The following is a 24,191-nucleotide window of genomic DNA, read 5'->3' as shown; positions in this document are numbered from 1 at the left end:
TAAGAATCATCTGTCACTACTTATATCACTGGTTACGACTCTGGGGAAAATTAGTCCCTAGGGACTTTTCCATGTGTGGAAATGGTGGACATAGTAAGCAAGATGGTGGTCTGTCCAGTGATTATGAGGCTGCTGGGAGCACAGAAATGATAAGGAGAATTAAAGGGATAGGGATGCAGCATGTTATTTCTTTAATCCTCACAGCATCCCAAAGATATATATTGTCACCTCTTTGATTTAAAATGGGGAAACCGGTTCAGAGAGAAAGCAAGTGACCCAAAGTCACCCTGTTAGATCTCAGTAGCTCATGATTCAAACTAAGGTTTGTCTGATTCCAATGTGTACAGTTTTCCATGGTCGAATATGAACTGGTTTTATAAAAATGCTAGTATAGTAGTGCCCTGAATGGTTGGCTCAGTGGTAGAGCATTGGCTGGCATGTGGATGTCCCAGGTTCAATTCCTGGTCAGGGCACACAGGAGAAGAGCCCATCTGCTTCTCCACCCCTCCCCTTCTTGCTTCTCTTTCTGTCTGTCTGTCTCTCTCTTTCTCTTTCTCTTCTCCTTCCCTCCTGCAGCCTGGGCTCTATTGGAGCAAGTTGGCCCCGGGGGCTGAGGATGGCTCCACAGCCTCTACCTAAGGCGCTAAAAAATGGCTCTGGTTGCAACAGAGCAACGCCCCAGATGGGCAGAGCATCGCCCCTAGGTGGGCTTGCTGGATGGATCGGGTTGGGGTGCATGTGGGAATCTGTCTCTGCCTCCCCTCCTCTCATAATATATAAAAAAAAAAATGCTAGTCTTAATTTTGGTTTTAAATTAAAGACTTAAAAGTCTCAAAAATGTTCTAGAAGATTACAATACATAAAAGTGAGAGTAAATAGTTTGTATTATAAGAGATCTACATGGGAAATTTAAAAATGCTTTTCTTGAGGAAAAGAAGTCAAAATAGAAAAAAATTGCAAGGAACTTATTTCAGGAGTTTAACTAGAGTTCAGCCAAAGAAGTCCTAGAAAATCATATGACTGTATGTCACTGGAGGGAGACCCAAGCCAGAGGACAAAACAAAGGGGTCTGCTGCAATCTGAAAGGTCGCCTTGAATTCAAACTACGTGCTAGTTAATGAAGTCAAAGTACCCTCAGGCACAATATAAATATCAGATTAAAGGTTTTTGCCCTTACTAAATGTACTTGTGTCATAATTATCATCAAAGCCGTCACATAGATGTTTATTAGTCATCTGCTGTATGTTTGAAACTAGGTCAAGCTTCAGCTGAAACAGCTCTGTGCACCTTTGTGGAATCAGATACCTGAGACTATGTGACTGCCACAGACTGGGGACCTACCGTCACCATCCATTCACAAGACTACAGAAAGTAAAGGACTGTTACTTTTATCTCAAATTGCCATTTGCAAACAGAAATGAATTTAGCTTGATTCCCTAAGACAATAGGTTTTGTTCGATCAACTGGTGACAATCAGAACTCCTTTCAGGAAAAAAGCCTGTCCTGAAGAGAAATGGAAGAGCTCCTCGCATCCTTCAAATCCCAACTCCATCACGGAGCACAACACCACGCAGCAATCAGGGTTCTAGTGGGCCACAGAAGTCAGCCAAGAAAACACCCCAGAAATCAGCCTGCAAGACTAGCTGAAATTTAATCCCAGTATATTGTTATTTATCACAATAAACATTTACAGAATATCAATAACATACACGCATAACTAGATCATTAGCATTTTTCCTTTTTCATGAGGCTTACATTCATTCTTTAATTGTAATGTTGGTGCAAAATGGCAATTTGTTCATTAAGAAAGCACCTTCTTGATGCCTTTTTAGCCAACCCTGCACCTATCGCAGGGAGAAAAACTTCCTACAAAAGCTAATGACATTTTCATAGTAGACGGGATACACCCAGGCGTTCAAATGGGTCACATGTCTCTTGCCTTCTGTTCTCTCCTATTTCCTAAGGTTATCAATTATAGCTTATCCATGATAAATCATAGGCTGCCTAATATAATGAACCAAAACATTAGACAATCCAGTCTAAATTCATTGTATAACACTTTAATAAATCTCTTATAAACTATGACCTGGGGACAAGGCAAAGTTATGAATGAAACAGTTACAGTATACACAGTAATTTTACTAAATATGCTAAAAAAGAAATGAGAGTGGAATAAAAATTATTTTTCAGAATTAATAAACAAAATTTAATTTCAGATTTAATAAGAAGAAACTAAAGGTGGGAAAAATCGTGTCCTAGAATTTGTAGGGGATGTTAACAGAATCATTTTATCACATTATGATGTTAAAAATGTCACAGTATTTCAGTTAAAGAGAGAATTTTTTGTTCTAGATGACTAGCATTCAATAAAATTTAAGGAAAAATAAAACCTAGACAATAAAACAATGTAACATATTTTGGTAATTATCTTTCATTAAGAAAACAGAGAGAAGAAATTGCCCGAGAATCAATATACATTTGTCTGGAGAATGACCATGTTGATGCAGAATCTGCTCTTTATGAAATCTGGTGTGCCTTGCTCATTCAAAAGTGGTCAAAAAGTGGCAGTTTTCCTTCCCTCGTCTTCAAGAACCATTATCTCCCCAGTTTCACCTTGCCTCAGAAAGAAGCAATCATCTCTCTCACTCCTTTTAATAATTTTGAACTTATAAATGCCAATTTTATATGAATTTTCTCTTCAAACACACACACACACACACACACACACACACACACACACACACAAACATTAAATATTATGTACTTGCCTTTGAAGGCTTTTTACCCAAAGGACTAAAAATAAACAATGTTATCATTGGGACCATAAGGTACACAATTCAGTATTTATTGAAGGAAATGGTTTTGCTTCTTAACCAATATCTTAAAATAACCTAATGGGTTCCTAGGTAGTTAAAGGTGGCAGCTTTAACTTTTTTTTTTTTCTTTTTTTTTTTTTAGTACCACACCTCTCTGTACCTGTGTGTTTATAAATGGCTTTGTACAACAGAATTTTTAAAGATATGTGCTATTACAGATTCTAAATTCTTTTAAAATCATTATATGAAATAAGACTGCATTATACCAATACTACTTGGTCAAAAAATACACTTTTAAATAACTCATTTCCCAGCCTACAAGGCACTTTGCTATTTCAGAGAAAAATATTACATGCTAATTATGATTCCACTTAATGCAGTCCTCTGCATTTTAAAGTAATTATAATTTACTGAAATTATATAAAAATTAAGAGCTATTTAAAACTGTTGACTTTTGAATGCAGAGGTTTGCTTCTCTACTTAATTGAACAAAATGTACTAAGTATCTATCCATTCATATGCTAGACACTGGCGCCAAGTGTTGGAGAGGCCAAGAACAATCATCAGTCTTTCACTTGAAGTAAGAAACCAAGCAAGGAGAGAAATCTGAAGATACATAAAAGTAAAAATGCTCAATTATAATTCACCCATTTTGGAATTTTTTAATGGCCCCACAATTAGAAGTACTGCAAACCCAGGAGCAGAGTGAACAAGCACCTGGCTTTGAGAATCACTGAATATAATTCATCTATACTTCCCAAGTATTAAAAATTAGAACCATATTAGTGCTGTGAACACAACTGGGCTCCTTAGAATTTGAATGATAAACCTGAAAGTGTTGTCTTAATTAATTCTTAACACTAAATGGATCAAAATTCTTTTTCCTGGATTGCAAAAAATCCCAAGACTTTTTTTACAGGCAGTTTTTCTGATATGTTCAAGATTTTATGAGTCATTTGTAATAGTTATGCCTGTCTGTCATCAAAATTCAGATCAGATTGATCAAAATGTGTTTGAATATTAATGAAGATGCTACTCTATGCCCCCCCCTCATTGACTTGCTTATTTATATATATATTTTTTAAAACTGAGTATATTTTTCTAAATCCTCACACTCAAAAATCTTCTCTCAGGTAGATGGATGTCTAATCATAGATAGTTGAAAAAATTAACCTATATTATGTTACAAAGGAGTATATAAAGCAACACAAAAACCATAAACTTTGAATTAGAATGTCCACATATTATGGTTAATTAGTGCTAGATTAAGCCAGGCCCCTTGCATGTTGGAATGACCATACAATGATTCTGAAAACAAGTTACATTGCATTCAAAGGACTGTGAGGTATCTTTTCCATGCCTTCAACTGAGGGAAGAAGGCATCAAGGAGAAGAGAAATATACTATGTATTGACTTGGTCATTATTGTAGATAGAATGGTGCCCTCTACAAAGATAAGTTGAACCCCTAACCCCTAGTACCTGTGAATGTGCCCTCATTAGGAAATAGGATCTTTGCAGATATGATCAAATTAAGATGAGGTTATAGTGCATTAGGGTAGGTTTTAATCCAATGCCTGGTATCTTTATAGGAAGAGGGAAATCTGGAAACAGACACAGACACACAGGGAAAATGTCATGTGGAGACCAAGACAGAAATAGATGTAATAGCTCTGCAAGCCACTGAATGCCAAGGATGCTGGCAACCAAAGCTAGGAGGGGGGAAAAACTTGTTCCCTAGAGCCCTCAAAGAGCATAGCCCTTCTGGTCCCTTCATTTCAGACTTCTAGCCTCCAGAACTTTGAAGAATAATTTTCTATTGTTTTAAGTCATCCAGTTTGTGGTATTTTGTTATGGCAGCCTTAGAAGACTATAGCTACCTGCCAGTAATGATTGGTAATTCCACTTCCAGAAAAGGCCACTTTACAAACAATGCATGAACGTGCAATTCAAGGAACACAGGTGGTGCACTTTACCTTCATGTCTACTCTATTGTTGGAAGGCAAACCAGGATTCTCCTTCTGGCCCTGTCACTCACAGGTTGTATAAACTTAGGAAAATAAAGTAAATTTTCTGAGCTTTAGCTTCCCCGTCTATAAAACTAGGATAATATAAAATTTACCTTATAAGATTATGATAAAGAGTCTGAATAAAGTTCATAAAGCACTGTGCAGAATACTTGAACTTGTGGAGGCTAGTAAAATTACTATAATTCTGTTAATAAAATTGACTCTATAAATCATAAAGTTGTGTTGGTACAGAATTTCTATAGGGAAAGGAACCTGCAGGGTTCAATCCTCCTTAGACATGTTCTTTGGAAGTCAGAGTTAAAGTAACCAATAGAAGAGATAAAGCTTATGGTATGAAGCCAAAGTCATGTATGTAGAATTACAGACCTTGGCTGTGTTGATCCATCGGACTCTGGGGGGGGCCCATTCCTGGGTGAGGTGGTCGCATGCCGGCACCTTTCATGGACCCACAGTGGATATCTTCTACAATCCCCTTGTCGTGCATACCATCCATGGGCTGAAATGTGGAAGGGCATTGGTTAGATACCTCCTTAAGATACAATATATCTATTTAAGACCTCTCTCTAAAGTCTTCAAAATTGAGGCACAACCACTTCTTACCCATAGGATAGTCATATACTTTTACACCTACATTACACGTATTATTATATATTAGAATTCTTTTATAGGTGGGGACAAAAAATTTAAAAGACTGCATCAATAGAATCTTCCAAACTATCTGTAAGTCAAAAGTTAAGACTGCAAATAGTTCAATTTCTTTTTGTAATGTCAAAAGCTGAAAATAAAAATAAAATCCTGTCCCCAAGGCATGCCAGCAAACAGAAGCTATTCTCCATACCTTGTTAAGTAAGTCCCGAAACCTGCTGTATGGTGAAGTCAGTCTCAAGTCCGAAGGAAGACTATCTGAAATACCTGCAATGATCTGTTTCATGGGGTTTTGGTTTTTGTTTGTTTGTCATCAGAGGGTAGGAACTATGGAAAGTTGAAAAGCAGAAGCCAAAAAGTTCCATGGCAGTTGGGAAAAGAGAGCCAGGGCAGAGCAGTGAATGGGGTGAACACAAAAGGGGAAAGATGGTGCAACGAAGCTGTGCCACAGAGGGAGGGAGACCGAGAAGGCTAGAAGCAGAGCTGGGGAAAAGCATTAAGAGCACAGGGTCTGGAAATGGGACCTGAGGCCTAGTACATAACAGACACACAATAAATAGAGATTGAACTGACGTTAATCCAATCCAGAATTGGGCAACGGAACATGTGTTAGAAAAAGGAAAAGTCTCTTCCTCTGCAAACTGCAGTAGCAATTTTCAAAACAGCCTGAAAGGAGGAATATTTCCAGGAGTTTATAGAAACCAAATAACTTCAAGCAAGAAAGTATGAATGTTTGCAGTTTTGGAGAAAGAAAAGTTAATTTCTGCAGAGTCAAAGCATGCACTTGAAAAGAGAAAAATTTACCATAAGGAGGATGTTCAGAAGAAAAAAATGGGAAGAATTGGGTATAAAGACTGTCTCTGAATGTGTTCAATAGTAATAATAGAGAGGAAATCAAGGCAACACAGCAGATGTATTTAGGCCACTTGTTTATTTATTTCCAGTAATGTTGAAAAGCAGAAAGCTGAAGCTCAGAGGGAGAAGGAAGAGAAAGACAGGGAAGAAAGCTGCCTATAAAAAGAATCTAAAGAAGTGAAGGCATCTGGTCAGCAGGTGTGAACTTAGGCACTTAACATGTCCGCATGCAGGGAATTATCTGAGGGGCTAAGGGTTAAGGAAAACCAGAATGAAAAAAAAATGCACACCTTGCAGAATGAGAGCAAAACAAAAGAGACCATAGATGGGGGTAGAGAATCTGACAAAGTGTGACAAAGACGTGAGGTAACAAAACTGATAATTATCAATATAAACAACCCAGGACAAAAATGTAACACTGACCCAAGGGCTCATTTATACATTTATCTTTTAAATGCTTAAATAATAACAGAGATTAGCTAAATAGTTCCTTCAAATTGTACCTTTCATTTCGGAGGTGAGACATCCTTAACCCATTCTGAAAATATTTAACACACCTGGACTAAGGTTTACAAGTGACAGATCAGAGCTGTAATATAGCTCCAAATTAATTTAATATGTGCACAAGACAATTTAATGACTTCAATATGTCTATATGTTCAATATGTCTGCTAAAAAATATGATATGGGAAACAAACAGCTTTATTTCTTCAGGTAAATATAAAGAGGAAAGTTGCAGAGTAACTAATGGTAATAATATGATTGATTCTATCATGGTAAAAGAAAAATTATTAAAAAATCACCCCTGTATATGAGTTTTATTGAACATGGAGAAAAGTGAGGTGTGAAAAGCATGTACAATAAAGCCAGGATTAACTATTTCCTTTATTTATGTCAGTATGGTTTCACTTTTCAAAATAAGCAATACATTACTTTCCTGATTTGAAAAATCATCAAATTACAAAAGTTGTAAAAAGGTGGATATTCTCCTCTGGGCTCCAATGCCTTAGCTTAAATCTGACTTACAGTCCTACACAATGAGAGGAATGAATTGTTCGTTTTTTTCAGTAATCTTCCAGTTTTACACCAGTATCTTCCACAGCTTGTCTATTTAGCATCAAGAGTCATTCACCACCCTTTCTACCTGTGCTGTCACCCCACAGGGAAATAAAACCTCTACTTGTCTCATCAGGCATGATCTTCAGGTTAATGTTCAATAGCCTCATAGAGTTTTTTGGCTTTGCTAACTTCCAAAGCGTATTGTCTCAGAGGCTCTTGTTTACTTTCTCAAAAGGCTGTTCTTTCTTCTTTGCATCTCCTGTGAAGGCCTAATGCCAAAATCATACCAGTATGATCATCCCCACAGCAACCATCCAAGCCTTATAAATAGAGGACTATTATAGCATTAGTCCAGGAGCCTACAATCGAACCTGAGCTCTGCTAAAGCAGACCCCTCTCCCAGAATAAAGCCACTTCCCAGGGAGACAGCAAAGTGCCCCTTAGGGATTTCCCTAGAATCTTCATAAAATCTTTAGAAAGGGACTCATTTTTCTTTCACTCTTTGAGATCTAATTTTTAAAATAAATACCAACATTATAAAGAAAGAATAATTTTCAATATGTTTATTTGTGGATATAAATTATTAACACATAGTCAGAAAAAGGAAATCAAGACCTATTCACTTACACACTTATTCCCCAAGCCAAAATAGCTTCAGCCCATAAATCACAGAACTTAACTATCAGAACTGCATATTCTATCTTGTGTGTTTAAAAAGCCAAGATCTGATCTTCTTGACTAGTATAACATCTGTAACAATAAAAGAAGCTCAGAATGTGTGTTATTAATATTATTCAAGATAAGACAAAGACCTAGCTTCTCTTGTAAAAATAGCAGATACAGGGGTTGTCAGGCATATTCGCTATCCACAACACAGAAGATGAGACTGCACAGGAGAAGAAACTCTCACCTTATGCACTTGATGCATGCCTTCCTGTTGGAAATCAGTAGACCCCATTGCAGGCATAGCGTGCGAGACACTCGGAGGTCCAGGACTTGGGCCCATCATACTGTGGACAGAACCTGGGGATGGCCCCGGTCCAGGACTAGGTCCAAGAATTGGTCCAGGAGAGGGCCCAGGCCCTGGCGAAGGCCCTGGGTGGGGCATCGCACCAGGGTCTGTGGGCGTGGACATCTACTTCTCCTCTCTCTGCCGGTCAGTACAACGATACTGAGTTGAAAAAAAGAAAAAAGAAAGAAAAGTTTTCAACATGATGTTAAGATCAGAATAAAACAGTTGTTAGTATTTGATGGTGCCATTTCTATAACAAACATCAAACAGAACTACCCTGTCTGATCCAGATGTTTGAGTGTGATATATATCCATCTGCCCTAGTCTTTATGAAGACCACTTGTTTAAAAGAAAAAAATGTTCTAAATGATTCCCCGGGAAGATATAAATCATGTAGTACACAAAAAAAGACTCACTGGAAAAACTCAGATTTAACGCATAAGCAGAATTCTAAACAAGTTTGAAATTATTACTGAATTCAACAGACGCTCTCCATTACTTACTGGCTGGGGGACCTTACAAGTTATTAACCTCCCAGAGCCATTAAAATATAACCTCCTTAAAAATATCCAATCGAGAGTCATTTTCATAGGTAAATGGACATTGAAAACTTTATAGAAAATCCTAGATAGTTAAAACTGAGAAAAAGTACAATTCTAAAAAATTGAGAAAGAGAATTCCCAATCATAGGAAAAGCAGAGGTTATGGGAGTCAGACAAATATGGATTCAAATACCCATATTACATAATTATTAGTGGAGAATGAAATGTAACAACACATATAAAACACAACTCTGCCTGGCACAACAAGCTGCAATATTTATTATTATTATATTATTGCAGTAAAAGTGGTATACAGATTGTACACATTTCAGGGGTTGGACATTATAGATATGAGTATACACTGCACAGGGTTCACCAGTGTAAATCTCGTTATCCTCCATCACTATACAAGTGAGCCCCTTTCCCCGTCTGCATTCCCCTCCACCCACTTCTCTTCTGTTAACCACCAATCTGTTCTTCCTATGATTTAGTTTTTGTTTTATATTGTTTGTTCCTTTTTTTTAAGATTCCACATATAAGTGAAATCATACGAAATTTGTCTTTCTCTGACTGACTTCCTTCACTTAACATATACTATCCTCAAGGTCATCCATGTTGTCATAAATGGCAAGATTTTCTTTCTTTTTATGGCTGAGTAATTTCCATGATGTGTGTGTGTGGGTGGGTGTGTGTGGGTGGGTGGGTGTGTACATGTCTGTGTGTATCACATCTTCTTTATCCATTCGTCTATCAATGGGTACTGAAGTTATTTCCGTGTCTTAACTTTAGTAAATAAAGCTGCAATGACCATGAGGTGCATATATCTTTTCAAATTAGCGTTTTCTTCCTCTTTAGCCACTCCTATTTAGCATTATTTTCCCCACCACTTCCCCTATACCAGAAGTGGATCGGAAGGATCAGATTAAGATGTGGTCCCCCTGCCAGCTAATTAACTGAAGACAACTTGTCCAGTTAAGAGTTCATCCTAGGCCTCTCTGTGGTCCAACATCCTGGAAGAAGTCCTCCATGAATACTGGCTCAGGGCCTACCACAGACTAGGTATGCAAATTCTGATTCTCCAATTTCAGCAAAGCAATAGTCCATCGCCCACGCTCCAAAACTTCTTGGCATGCCCACCGGGGAGCTCCTTGTGGGGTAGATACAACTGCATCTTGGACATGAGCCAAAACAAGTGAACAAGCTGTTTTCCAAATTCTGATGAAGATAGCTGAATTCACTAGTGACATTAATAATTGCATTGTATGTTATCTGGGGGCACACACCTGTACACACAAAAACTTTCTACTGCCAACCTCATAAAATACAGAATGAGCCACCCTAAGAGATTTGCTTACCCACTACCTAGTGGCAGGGATGAAATTAGACCCTAGGGCCCAGTCACCCGTAGCAGGGCTCTGTCCACAGTGAAAGCAGAGGTTTAAAAAAACCACATTAGTTCCATTCTTAGCTACCTCGTGTCACCTCTCACTGACTCTCTAAAATGTGAGGCCAGGAAGGAGGGGTCTGGCTCTTTGTCACTCCTGTATCCCAACCAGCATGTAGTTAGTGCTCAAAAAAGATCTGAATGAAGTGCAAACACAATTTCAAGGGCAAACTATTAATAGAGTCAATTATTTAATAAATAAAAATTAGAGACTAAAAAGCATGTTCACAGGAACCAGTTTGTAAAGCATATGATTGTCTAAGTACAACACTGTATACCTGGAACTAATAGAAAATAATACTGAATGTAAACTGTAATTGAAAAGAAAAATCTTAAACGTGTAAGCAAGAACTTAGGGGAGAAGTCAGACACTGACAAATACCATATGATTTCACTTATATGTGTAATTTAAAAAAACAAAATAAATAAAACAAAAGAGCAGCCGACTCATAGATACAGAGAACAAATTCCAGAGTGGAAGGTGTTGGGGGATGGGTGAATAAGGTGAAAGGTAATAAGAGGTACAAACTTCCAGTTATTAAAAAAATAAGCCCCACGGATATAATGTAAAACACAGGGAATATAGTCAGTCAATATCTTAATAACTTTGAATGATGATAAATAGTTAATAGACTTACTGCAGTGATCACATTGCAAGATTTATTAAATGTTGAATCATCATGTTGTACACCTGAAACTAATAAACTAATACAATAATATATGCCAACTATACTTTAATAAAAAAGTTTAAAAAAAAAAGAATTCAGGGCATCCTGATGAGTTAGGGTTAAACCCAGAAGCAGTGAAAGGCTACTTCGGAGTGACTACCAGCAGGGGATCACTCAAAACTGTTTTGCTGATACAAGATGGGACTAAGAACATATGTAGTTCAAGTGGTTTTTAAAACAAGAGGGAAGCCTTGCAGGTGAATTATAGCCTTGAATTCTCTAGAGAGCCAAATGTTATTATTTATTCTTTGTGATTAACAAAGCAGGCGGAAGTAACTTTTTTTTTTTTTTTTTTGCTGTCTACCTCCTCACATATACAAACACACACATGTTCAGTCAGCATTTTAAATTTAGGAAGCTGACGTCAATTCAGAGGTACTACAAGATATAATGTTCTTTTATGTATGTCAGCAAACTAATATACCCCTTTATATTTTAGTGAATAAAAGGAAATTGCTTACTTCCTGTTACAATTCTACCTTGAAATGGGCTTCAATAGCTATTAGACTCAGGCTTCCCCAAACTACGGCCCACGGGCCACATGCGGCCCCCTGAGGCCATTTATCCGGCCCCCCACCACACTTCCAGAAGGGGCACCTCTTTCATTGGTGGTCAGTGAGAGGAGCACTGTATGTGGCGGCCCTCCAATGGTCTGAGGGACAGTGAACTGGTCCCCTGTGTAAAAAGTTTGGGGACCCCTGAGTATATAGCACAAATGTGAAAAATGACAATACAAATACTTTATCTGGCAGTTCTACTTTTCAGGTTTTATATTTTAATATATAGTAACTATCCTGTAATACTACTTTCTACAAATATGATCATCTTCACCTGAGAATCTCGTAGAATGCTATAATTACTCATATATGGTCCTATAAACATGCTCCTCACTTTTTGTTAAAGGAAACTACTAAAAATTTCTTACAGTGGAAAGCATATGAGAAGGGAAATGGAAAAGTATGGACATACACGTGGAATATTAATATTTTACAGGAGAAAGACTTTTAAGAGAAAGTTTAGATGCATAAACAATGTATCTATGAAATAGCGGAGATTCACAAATGAGAAACGAGCTCCGAGAAATAGCACAATCTAGTAAATGAGGACACTTGCCCCATGCCCCACAACTCATGATTGGCAGGAATTTGGACTAGCAAGAGGCCAGAGACCTGGGTTCTTGTATACTTAACTCAGGGCCACCTCCAACTCTGGGGCCCTGGTCAAAGTCCTTTTCCTTGAGGGTCTGTAGGCTTTCCCTGGGCTTCTAATAGGGGTATCTCAAAGCTCCCTCCACCTGCCCATCAGTGCTGGAGAACACCTCGCACACTTCCTCCAATCCTGTGCATGGAGATCATCAGAGAGGCACCAGGGCCGAGTCTAGGCTGTCCCAGTATTTGTACCTTGCTGCCACCATCCAATGTACTGATGATGAGCACCTCTCAAAAATGCAGCCACAGTCCTGGCCTCCTACTCCTTCCTCTTCATTTCTGGTGGCAACTGTACAGGAGAGATTGAGTGCCTAATTAAAGTTCTCCACAGTATAAAGCAACTGGGGAGTATAAATTACAAAGAGGAACCAGTCATGGCAGAGGTGCATGTTATTACTAAGTTACTAGGACTGAGTTTTAAAGTCCAGTGCTGGCCAACTCAGCTACTCCCTCCTCAACCCTACTGTTATCCCAGAGGAATCCAAACCCCTTTTCTCTTCTTCAAAGCACTAAGGAAATGATGCAGATGGGGTGGTGAGGGAGAGAAGGCTCGGATGACCTTGATAGGGTGGCGGTAGGTCTGTCCACAAGATAACACTCAAAACTTATTTTTATTTTGTGTTTGGGGAGGGAGTTATATTGTCACAGAAAAGAACAACCCATTCTACAATTATGTGGCTGATACAATGAAGAAAATGTGTGGTGGGAGGGGAGGGGAGGTAAGGCACAGGGACCTCCCCATACACACATTGCTAGTCCTTGAACCTCCCGTTTGCTTCTCTCTACCACAGACCAGGACTCCCTGAGGGACAGGCCACTGCATTCTTAGCCAAGAATTTTTCAGCAGTACACCATGTCTTTTTTCATCCTGATGTTCCCGCCTTTACAACTGGGGAGTGTGTTTTTTAAAAATAAAAGCTCGGAGCTGCCCACAACTCCAGCCACCACAGACATCTTCCCTCAGCCACAACCTCCTTCCCCTCCCCTTGCTGAAAGCCACAGCACACCCATCTGCATATTAAAAGGACTTCCACTTCATGGAATTTTAAGGGTCACCAGTCCAACCATGACAACCATGACAAAGCCTAAGCCTTAGTGTCTTACTGCCATCCACGGAAATACCAAAGACCCCGGCATTGTAGTAAAACACACCCACATGTGCTTCATAATGCTTTTAGTGACGTAAATTGGGGAGACATTTTGTCACATCCCCATTTAAATGATGAGGGCAGAAAGGCAAGAAGGGACTACGTGGCATGAACCAAAGTCATAACTGTAAGTAGAACCTTTTATCTCTTGACTGCCACCTACTACTGAGCCACTGCAGCCACTGGCAAGGCCATCCACCAGCGTGGAGAATTCGCAAGGACACAGAGCAGTGGGAAGCAGGGGGCAGAGAAACAAAGATGGAAACAATGGGAGAAGAATTTCTGCAAGGATTAGAATTGGCTGTGATAACACATTAATTTACGAGGAGACAGAGAAGTCAAGGGAAGCCCTACAGAGAATACGAGGTGAAGACAATGTCATAACTAAAGAGGTCAGTGATGTTTAATCAAACATCCAGGGGGCCCATTTGACTCATCTATTCCCAACTGTACTGACCCTCCACTCCGCACAAGGCATGTAGAATGCACAAACATGACTGGAGGGCTTACCCCAAGGCCCTGCAAGTCTGATGGGGAAATAGGATCCATCCATAAATACCAAGGAGAGAGAAAGAAAACACACACACAACCTCCTGCAAGACAAAAAAGGATATAGCCCTGGCCGGTTGGCTCAGCGGTAGAGCGTCGGCCTAGCGTGCGGAGGACCCGGGTTCGATTCCCGGCCAGGGCACACAGGAGAAGCGCCCATTTGCTTCTCCACCCCTCCGCCACGCTTTCCTCTCTGTCTCTCTCTTCCCCTCCCGCAGCCAAGGCTCCATTGGAGCAAAGATGGCCCGGGCGCTGGGGATGGCTCTGTGGCCTCTGCCCCAGGCGCTAGAGTGGCTCTGGTCGCAACATGGTGACGCCCAGGATGGGCAGAGCATCGCCCCCTGGTGGGCAGAGCATCGCCCCTGGTGGGCGTGCCGGGTGGATCCCGGTCGGGCGCATGCGGGAGTCTGTCTGACTGTCTCTCCCTGTTTCCAGCTTCAGAAAAATGAAAAAAAAAAAAAAGGATATAGCTAAAGTGTCCAACACAGCCACAGGGCAGTAAAGATGACTTGCTGCCTGAAGTATGAAAGGAAAAGGGAATTAGGGAAGGCTTCCTGGAGAAGGTGGCATTTCAGCCATGCCTTGAGGCATTTCAGCTAGGCTTTGATATACAAATACATAAACAAATGTTTCCTGGAAACTTTTGTTTTCTACACAGAAAGAGTTTGAAGAAGTGCCACCATTTTGAATAGGCAACACCTCTTAACACTTTCCACAAAAAGGTGATAAGGAAGATGAAAAATCTTGGATTGCTGGCAGATATTTATCACTGCTGATCTACAGAAAGGGGGAACAAGTCAAAGGTGGAAATTAAGAACAAAAAATTAGGCCCAGTTCACATCCCAAACAACTTGGTCTTTTTAAAGTTTCCTGGCTGCTCTGTAGAACAGTAAGATTCAGGAGATAGTAAAGATAGGAGGTTTTTTTTAAAAAAAGAGTTCTTTTTTGTCTGCTGATTCAGAAAGTCTTTTCTGACCTGAAGGGCTTCTTGTCTTCTATGCAGCTTTCTCTATAAATGAATTGATAATTCCCAGACAAGAAGTTGCAATATCTCTAGAACTGGGACACAAGCAGTACTACTCTGAATGGGGCAGCAGAGCTGGGTAAGGAGAGCAGCAATGAAGGTACAGGAAATAAACACCAGAAGTTTCTTTTTCAGAGGCTGAGGTTGTCAGGCTAGGCGGTGAAGCATCACCAAAAACCCTTGTGCTTCTTGGTCTGAGACACAGTGCACAATATGGTTTGTGCCATGGGTCAAAACCACACTGCACTTAAAGTTACCATTACACGTTGCTGGATGGAAACTCTAGAAAAGCACGGAAAACATTTTCTCTCGTGGTTATTCCTGTCAGTTTACCATTCAAAGTCGAGTATGTCTCTAAAAAGTGGTTGGACTGAAAGTGTGCTGTGTTTGTGGGGCTTCTGTTCATCATGGTGTCAAGGAAACATATTAAAATGTGAGCTGTGGCCTGCGCTTTCAATAAACTGCCTTAGAACTGTCCTTGCCCCAAGTCAGAGCTGGCAGAGGCTCTGAGGCAGCTCTGTGCAACAACAAACCCCGCAGTGGCTAATTAGTGCCCTGCCATTCCCAGGCACAGCCTCACAGGAACCTGGCTCTTAACACTGTCACCCTGGAGATTCTTCTCCCAAGAATCTACCTGGGATGTGATTCAGTGGCCTCCTCAGTGAGGGCAGTGAATGTTTCCACAAAGGAAAGAAAATCTTTTATAAAGGGTGTTCACAAGAAAACCCCTCAACAAAAAGCACCTCAACAGAGCATCCCCCTAACCTAGGACTCACTTCCATTGGTGGTTGTAAAGGTCATTGCGGGGAATGATTGTGTCTAAAACTCCTATGAACCCAAACTGCCAGGCAATGAGTCAAATCCAAACCAAACCAAATCAAACAAAGCAAGCAAAGCTAGTTTCAAAACATGACATCCTGCAATGTACTGTGCCGGGTGTGCTTCCCCGTCTGCCTGGCCTTCCTAAGTCCTGGTAGGCCCTTTGCAAGGCACCCTCCTTTGGGATGCTGATAAGAATCAGTGACAGCCACTTCCTCCTCTGTCTGCTAGAGCAATATTATTTATACATTAAACATACTTTAAAACTTTTAACATACTTTTAAACATACTGAAATACATACTTTAAAACTTTTCTGGACCACTGGATTTAGCACCAAAATTCCAACATTATATGCTGGTGATGTGACAGGCCAGCTCCGATATGCAGCAACTTCTGCAGTAGCAACAAAAATTCAAGAAGGCGCCCTTTCAAGTTCTTTGCAATTAAACTGAATAACGGTCATTTATGACATTTATATGTCCTTAAGAAAATCATCACGTAGTTCATTTGACCTCTTTGAGCTTCAAGTCCTTTATCTACAAATAAGCATAATAATTGCGATGACCATCTCAATTTTAATAAAACATTACATATGATGACACCTGCTGAGCTATCATATCAAAATGTACATTATCCCAAGGATCCTTCCAAAGGCCTCAATTCCTACTCTGTTTTTGTTCTTGAATTCCCTTGCTTAAAACTTCTGAGACAAGCCTCCAATATGCATTGGCTAAAACAGTCATACTTTAGCCTGGAAGTCAAGTCTTTCTACCATCTCCAACTTTATATCTTTTGAAAATTCTCCCCAACTGGAAACCTCTTGTCCTGGGTAGCTAGGTCAAAGCTGGTATATTAGTCTTCTCACAGATTCTTTCGGCTCAGTCCTTGTGGTACCAGAACTTTCTTCTGATCTCAGATGATCACAGCCCACGACATATCCTACCCCACTCCAACAGCAAAGCTACCCCATCCCGTATCCGAAGTCCTTGTCTACCTACCCCATGGGCCCATTAGAGCTCATCCTGATTGCTCCCTATATCACGTGGCCTGTGGAGTTTACCATTTGCTATTCATGTTTACATGTTCAGGTATATTTTTTAAAATACATAAATTCTCAACTGTAGATTATTTACTTTTTTACGGAACGATGGATTTTGCTTAATAGCCTTTTAGAACACATAAGAATACAGGACAACAGCAAGCTACAAAAAGACCTGCAAATATTTTCAAAGCCATTATTACATGCCTGGTTCAAAAGCTCAGTGAGGAGAGGGGAGAGGGCTATCCTTATGGACATTCAACCTCCAAATTTGATCACTTATATAAACCCACATATCCTGACTCTTTTTGGTCAGACATTTTATTCTGTTTAAGTATTTTTAACTCCCAAATTCTGAATTAAGTTTAAAAAAAAAAGGAGGTGGTGGGTTATAATTATATGTAACAGTTTTTAAATTTTAAATTTATTTCAACTTCTGTGGATTCCATTCATCAATTTATAAAGGGACCAAGCCATATTTAAATTAGGCCAGTTTCTAAAAAGTTTCTAAAACAATAATTCATGCATAGAGGTAGATGATATATATGACTGATGCTTAAGTTGGTGCTTATATACCTAAAACTACAATAGAATAGTTATATTTTTTAATATTTTAAATCATAGAGACTGTCCAAATGTTCTGAAAGTCTTATATATGTAACAAAACATCATAATTTATAGACTTCAGTTATATAATAATGTATTATAAATCCAAAAGTTTATAAGGGCACTACTTATGTCAACATTTCAAAAATTCTGTTTTCCTTATCTAAAAGATCATTCCAAATGAATAAATTAAAATATAATGAACTCAGAATTTAAATTAAATGTTTATATGTAACATTCAAAAGATCCAGTAATTTAGCTCCTGAATTTGGTCAGCTCCATTATTTTTTGCTAAATTATAATTATTCAAGTATCTTTGACTATATCTTTAAAACTGGTATAGCTTAAAGGCTCTCTTTAATATATCCTGAATATATACAAGGAAAAGTGCTTTATTAATATGAGGAAAAGAAGTCATAATAAACAGTAATAAAGTTGTAAAGTTTTCTAAACCCAGATGGCAAGATCCCATTTAACTTGGCGATACGTAGCTTAGGCAAATAAATATACTATCTTTCACAATGACTTTGGCACAATTCAGTTTTAGACTCCTATGTTTCCTATAAATATAAATTCTCGATTTCTATGTAGAAAAAACAAATGCCACAGACCTTTTTAAATACTCTAACAAATAACTTACCACCATCTATCTGTATTTTCTATTCCCATCTACTTACAAAATGATCCATGGCTTTACTAACTGGCTAGAGATTAAATTTCCATAACACAAATTCTTGCAAAGATGACAGAACATTCAGCATTTAAGGAGATGGAGCAAATTAGAAAATCATTCTTTTACATTAAAAAAAAGTGACAAGAAAAAATCAAAAGTATGTTCCAAATGTGCCTTTTTACATTAGGGAAATTTTCTCATTTGTTCACCAAAAGTACTAGAGATGTGACTCATTTATAGAGAACTTTCAAAGGCCACTCATGTTAAGCAACAAACTGTCCATGACTCTCCTTAAAATCATCTTGACCAGAAACAGTGAGAATCAAAATCTGTGGTGGTTAAATCAGGTCCTCCCAACACACCTTCAATAAGCTAGTGCTGGGCAACACCCCTCAGCGTTCTGTCTGTGATAATTCAGTTCTCATGGCAGCATGTCAAGACGTCATAAACTATGATTTATTATTTCTCTCGAGTATCAAAAAACTGCTGACCTAGGAGAGTTTGACAAACAAAAGCCTTGTTTACAAAGGAAGACTTCTAAAAGGAAAAAAAGGCATGAGACACTGGAGGACAGCACCACTTTTATAATTTATGAAAGTTTTTTATGGTCTTGCTCAAATACATAATAAGCCTTTAAAATGAAATGTCAAAATATTACAGTAATATAAGGGGTATCGTAATTATCTCCCAGAAAAGAATGGGATATGCTTTCATACTGGTCAGTAAAATTAATTATTCTACACTTAATTAAAGGGAAAAAAGTTTTAAATAATTATTTGCCAAAGTCTTACCTTCTAGTTATACTGTCAGAAATATTTTAAATAGAATTCAAGCATTAACCATAGAAGCAGAGGCACTTTTCTGTTTTATTTTTGTCAATTCCAAGCCTCAGGTGTTGGTCAAAGCACTTTTCAAGAAACTTGATGAGAAATGCTCAAAAACCACTTTAAAAAAGGAACAAAAGGAAAGATCTAAGGCTGCTTTGAACACACTCTGGCAGTGAATATCTTCTGTGAAACACCACAGTGCAGCCAGTCCCAAAACTGGGATGTAACTGATATATCTCATAAGAGAAGGCTGCATTGAAGGAAACAGTTCCTTGCCTCTGTCAATTCTTCAAGGATTCTGATATCCCAAGCTTCTAATTTATTTGACAATATTCTTTATCAAAATAGCGTTTCTCTTGAATACCTTCCAACAAGAGACATGGACCTCAATCTAGAAGTGTGGGTCTTGTCCTAAATTCATTTCAATAAATATCATATTTACCTAGTAGGTATCTCCAAATCCCTTGTTTATAGTAGCAAACATTTGTGCTGTCAGCAAGCTTAAAAAAATCCAGAATAGGAGGGCAATTAAATTCCTAAGTGTGTCTCAATTTGCATAACAATACACTAACTTGATTCAAACCCGACACACCTCTTAACACTTCACCAGTGTGCTAGCAGTAGGCTGGAAGCCCACCAAGTCTAGTATGGGCAAACAAGCCTTGGGTAGTGGTCCCACATATAAAATATTACCGAAAACATCTGAATGTGCATACGTAAGTATATACACACACACACACACAAAACTGGGCATGGCCTTTATTTTAGTACAACTCTCAGTGGTTTCTGAGTCGTACTGGTTGGACAGGAATTTTCTACTCGACATGCAAGCAACAATCTTTCTGCTCCTACAAACATTTTGTTCCTACAAGCACAGCAGAATCAGGTGTAAATTAAGTAAGTCCTTTGAAATGGAAATTTAAAATTTAACTTTGCTACTGGTAACACACAGAGGTGAACACTAACCACTGACTGCAGTAAACAAACGTGCATCCTTAATGTCTTCCTTATGCATTACACATGCTTAGGAATACAGCCACCAATTGACAATGACACCTCTCCATCAAATACTAACCCGGATCTCTTTGCTTTTTAAAAGCACCAACCTCTATCAGGTTACGGAGGAAGGAAAAAAGGTGACAACCTTGCAAAACTCTCCCGAAAGTTATATAAACAAAGGAAGAGAGAAGACCATAATGGGTTTTGCACCCATGTGCTACCAGAATTACATAACAACCGGTGCAGACACTAAAGAAATGGATTCTGCACAATATCCCCAATTCCCTAGACTCCGGAGTCTGTCTCCTTCTTTTTAAAAATCCAAAAGCCTGGCAAGATCAAGCGAACGACTCTGAATATTTATTTTATTGCTGGAGTAAATCCTGCTAGAGTTGGAGGCACGGTTAGGCCCTAAGTTTGAATGTTCAACAGCCCCAGCGCGAAGCTGCTCCACTCTCGGGACCCGCACGGGAAAGAACTGACAAGCGACAACGGCCAGAAAAGCGTTCTCCTTCCCCCTCATGATGCCTCCCGCTGGAAAGTTTTCCACGCGATCAATCGGAGAGCAAGGAGCCCATTGCTCCCGCCTGCCTGACTTTGCAGGAAAAGCGAACCGGGAGACTAGAGGGAGCAGGCAGAGAAAGTGCTGGAAAGATCCGCACACAGCGGGCGGCGGCGACGAAGGCTTCTTACCTGGGGTATGCGGAACAAAAAGAGGAGCTGGGCTCGCCTAGCCTGCGGTGGCGGCGAGGCCGGCGGCCGAGAGCTGGTCTCCCCGCCGGAGCCCTAGGCCAGCGCGGTAGCCTGCGGCCCGGCCCCCGCCACCGCTTCCTCCCTCGAGCGCGTCATGTCACGGCGATCTAACATGTCTGTGTGCGCTTCGCTGCTGTGACTTCCTGATTCTCTGTCGCTCGCGCGCGCATACTCACACTCACAGCCACACGCACACGCCACCCCAACCAGCCCCCGCCACCAAACCTCGCCTGTCTTCCCCGAGCTCCGGGGGAAGGCACAAGCAGGAGCGTCTGCCCGTGCCGCTGCTCGCGACTTACTGGACCTAACGCGCACAACACATTCACATTCACGCTCGGACACACTTGCGACAGCCCGGAGGGTGCGGAGACCCGAGCCGCGGGAGTTCGCCACCCTCTTCAACCCCCCTAATCCTACTTAGCCACCCTGCCAAACTTTTTTTTCCTCTGCCTGATCCGCATCCAACTTTCCTCTATCACCACCCCACCCCACCCCCCAACCCTCCAGCAGTTCGGCCAGCCCCGCGCTCACCAGGATCAGCTGCAAACCGCAACCCGGATAAAAATAATAATGCAATCCAGCCGGCGGAGGCGAAAGCGCAGACACTGGCAGAAGGAGATTTCCCCGCGTGTACCGGAAACCGGCCCGAATGCCTAGACCCGAGCGCTGGTATCTCCTGCAGCTCGTACTACTGCGCCTGGCCCCGCGCGGTACAAATGAGCCCAGGCTGCAAGGCCTGGTGCGGGACACCCGGGGCATTGGAGTCGGAGTGCGCCCGCAGCCGAAGGGCGGCTAGGGGCTGGTGCGCCGGACCGGTTATTTGGGGAAGTGCATCACGACACCTTTGCAGATGGTATGGCCGTGTTTTGCAACGCTAACGGGAGGAGGGAAGACGGCCGGATGGAGGGGGAGAGAAGAGGAAGGGGTAAACCAGGTTAGGATGGGAATAAAGCAACTCGAAGGCAAGGAACGAGAAAGATAGGGTGCGTGTTATCTTCGGGAGAAGGCTCCCACTGGGTCTCCCCGCCTCCCACTCTAGCCACCCCCCGCACCATTCCCTCACCCCCCCCCCCGTACCCCCCGCAGCACTTCTCCTCTGGCAAACGCCACTGCTGCTGTCCGGGTGCGCGCGAGTCCTGTTTGTGACAGTCAGGCAGAGAAGATTATCCAGATCATGGCCTCCCCGCCCGCAGCCACTGTGGCTCTCCCTGGCCCCAGGGCGCCCCTAGCACCCGGACGGTTGCGGGCCACCTACGCTTGCGATTCCCGCGTCTCAAGATAGGGTAAGACGCACAGCAAAAGAAGACAAACCCGGGGAGAAAGAGGGTAGGGTGACAGCCCGCCCGGCTCCTCCGACCTCCTTCTTCGGTGCCACCCCCTCTTCCCAGCAGTGCGGCCCGGACCGGACACCCCGAACTTCAACACTCGAGCCCGCGCGGTCGCCAGGTACCCGAGGCAGGGACGCCCGCAGAGTCCCCGGCACAAACCCGTGGCAGCCTTTTCCCCTAAAGGCCTGCCTACTGGTCAGCATTTCCATCCCCGCCCGAGGGAACGCGCAAAGTAGAGGTGACACCTCCGATCTGGCACGCACCAGCCCCGAGGCGGTGGCAGCCGCCTCTACGGCGCGCCAGCTCAGGCTTCTATCGCCGCGATCCTCTGGGTCTCCGCAGCCGGAGCCTTTTAAACAAGTCCCCGGGAAGCGATTGGCAGCCGCGTTCATCGGCGCCTGGCCGTCAACCTAGGCTCCTTGCCTTCCTCTCTCGCTCCACTTCCAACTCTTCCGGGGAGGACTGCTCGGGATGAACTGTCGTGTCTCCATCCCCCCCACTCCCCAACCCCCCAAGCTTTTAAGGGAATGGGGAGGGGGTGTTGCAATCTTGCCAACTGTGTGTTGCAACCTTGAGTTGGCAGCGCATCGCTCTCTGCCTACCCAGGGTCAAGGCAATGGTTTGTTGGGATTTCCCTTCCTTGCCTCCTTGAAGTAGTAATTATTACTGTTATTATTAGAACAGCAAGGTTCGGTTTAAACTTTCCCGTTTCTTCCACCGCCGCCCGGGTTCTGTCGTTATGAGCATTCCACCTGAGGCCCGCGGGGAGGAGGCGGGCTCTTTTTTGTTGTTATTGTTGTTGTTGTGGCGGTTGGCCCGCCTGTTTGTTTTGGTCTCCGTGCATGCTCAATAAATAATAATTAGGATAATAATGAATAATCCCCGGCGAAGGCGGCGCGGTGACGGAGGGGTTTGTGCTGCGGTTGCAACCGGGAGGCCGGAGGGAGGGGAAAGAGGAGAAAGGAGTTGTAAGTTATATTTACCTTGCTCGCGAGGAGTGTGCTGGCTGAATCTCTTCCCTCTCTGAGTCACCCAGAGTACAGAAACACAGAGAGAGGACTAGATTATGAATATGACTTCATTGATGACAGTCATCCCCTCCTCTTCCTAAACTCGGGCTCCGCCCCGCGTCCCACCCTCGCCGCCTCCACCGGCGCCGGAAGACGCGCTGCAGTTGGCCCCGCGCGCCGCTCCTCCCTGCCCGCCCTGGCGCGGGTTGGCGGGTAGCGCCTGTCACTCGACCCGCTCAGCGACTCCGTGAGCGCCGGGGGAGGAGGGGGCGGTGTGCAAGAATGTGGTCGGAGACAGCTTCTACTGTATGCGTGGATCAGTGAGTGTCTGCAGGGCGCCGGCTCTGGAGCTGTGTTTGTTCCTAGAGCAGAGAAACTGCACAGAACGCAGGAAGCCCCAAGCCTTGATGGAGCGGGGCGCCGGTTATCCTTCTCCTCTCCCAGGGGCGCTGCCGGGCACCTCCCCGGAGGCTGGGGAAGCGGAGGAGGCAAAGCGAAAGGGAGGGCAGCCGTAGTAATATTGTGTAGTAGTTTGGGGTTTGGTGAAGAAGGTGCTGGAATTTAACTGTGCCTCCGCCTGCCAGAGCGAGCCTGCAGAGGGAAAGGGAGGGAACAGGGGAAGGACTCCGAGTGGCACCAAAGCTGTTTGTGGCACAGTGTTGACCGTGAAAAAAAAAAATGTGCCGACTGAAACTTTTTATCGCCAGCCCCCCGCTCCGCAGCCAAGGTTGTAATCATAAATCTGTCCCCTTTCTCCCCTGTAGAAAGGGAGGCGGGCACAAAGAACATTCCTGCCAAATCTGCCTCTTTTCTAAAGGACTGCAAGCTTCCAAATACCAATCGGGGGGGAAAACAGCTGAGAGGCTGAACACCTTATAAATAAATAAACCCGCCCTAACTCTTCTGTTTACTTTGTGGACGAGACACAGCACTTTGACCTTCCCTCACCTGTCCTTCTTCGATAAAATACAAACAAAAATTTGGGAAATCAACACCGTGGGGGCAGGGCGGGGGGTGAGGGGGGCAGTTGAAATATGGAATCTGCTTTTAAGAAGGGGAATAAATATTTTTCTTTCTA

At 42.1% G+C, this 24,191-nt stretch overlaps 1 protein-coding gene across 9 annotated transcripts in view; it reads right to left on the bottom strand.

Annotated features, from left to right (window-relative positions):
• The window catches only part of SMARCA2 (SWI/SNF related, matrix associated, actin dependent regulator of chromatin, subfamily a, member 2), a 177,509-nt gene extending 154,274 nt beyond the window's left edge, over positions 1 to 23,235 (bottom strand). For 2 of the 9 annotated variants that reach the window (XM_066368051.1, XM_066368059.1), the window contains exons 1-3: positions 23,087 to 23,235; positions 8,314 to 8,574; positions 5,211 to 5,340 (exon numbers count right to left, since the gene is read on the bottom strand). In XM_066368051.1, coding sequence (XP_066224148.1) covers positions 5,211 to 5,340; positions 8,314 to 8,538 — 355 coding nt within the window. In that variant the 5' untranslated portion in view covers positions 8,539 to 8,574; positions 23,087 to 23,235. Of the gene's footprint in view, positions 1 to 5,210; positions 5,341 to 8,313; positions 8,575 to 12,529; positions 12,627 to 20,715; positions 21,183 to 21,306; positions 21,745 to 22,366; positions 22,717 to 23,086 lie in introns of those variants that run through there. The other 7 variants (XM_066368053.1, XM_066368055.1, XM_066368056.1 and 4 more) reach the window with 7 other exon arrangements.
• Positions 23,236 to 24,191: the final 956 nt, after the last annotated feature.

This window comes from Saccopteryx leptura, chromosome 2, assembly GCF_036850995.1.
Source record: "Saccopteryx leptura isolate mSacLep1 chromosome 2, mSacLep1_pri_phased_curated, whole genome shotgun sequence".
In the NCBI taxonomy this organism is placed as follows: domain Eukaryota; kingdom Metazoa; phylum Chordata; class Mammalia; order Chiroptera; family Emballonuridae; genus Saccopteryx; species Saccopteryx leptura.
This window is presented reverse-complemented; position numbering and strand designations above follow the sequence as displayed.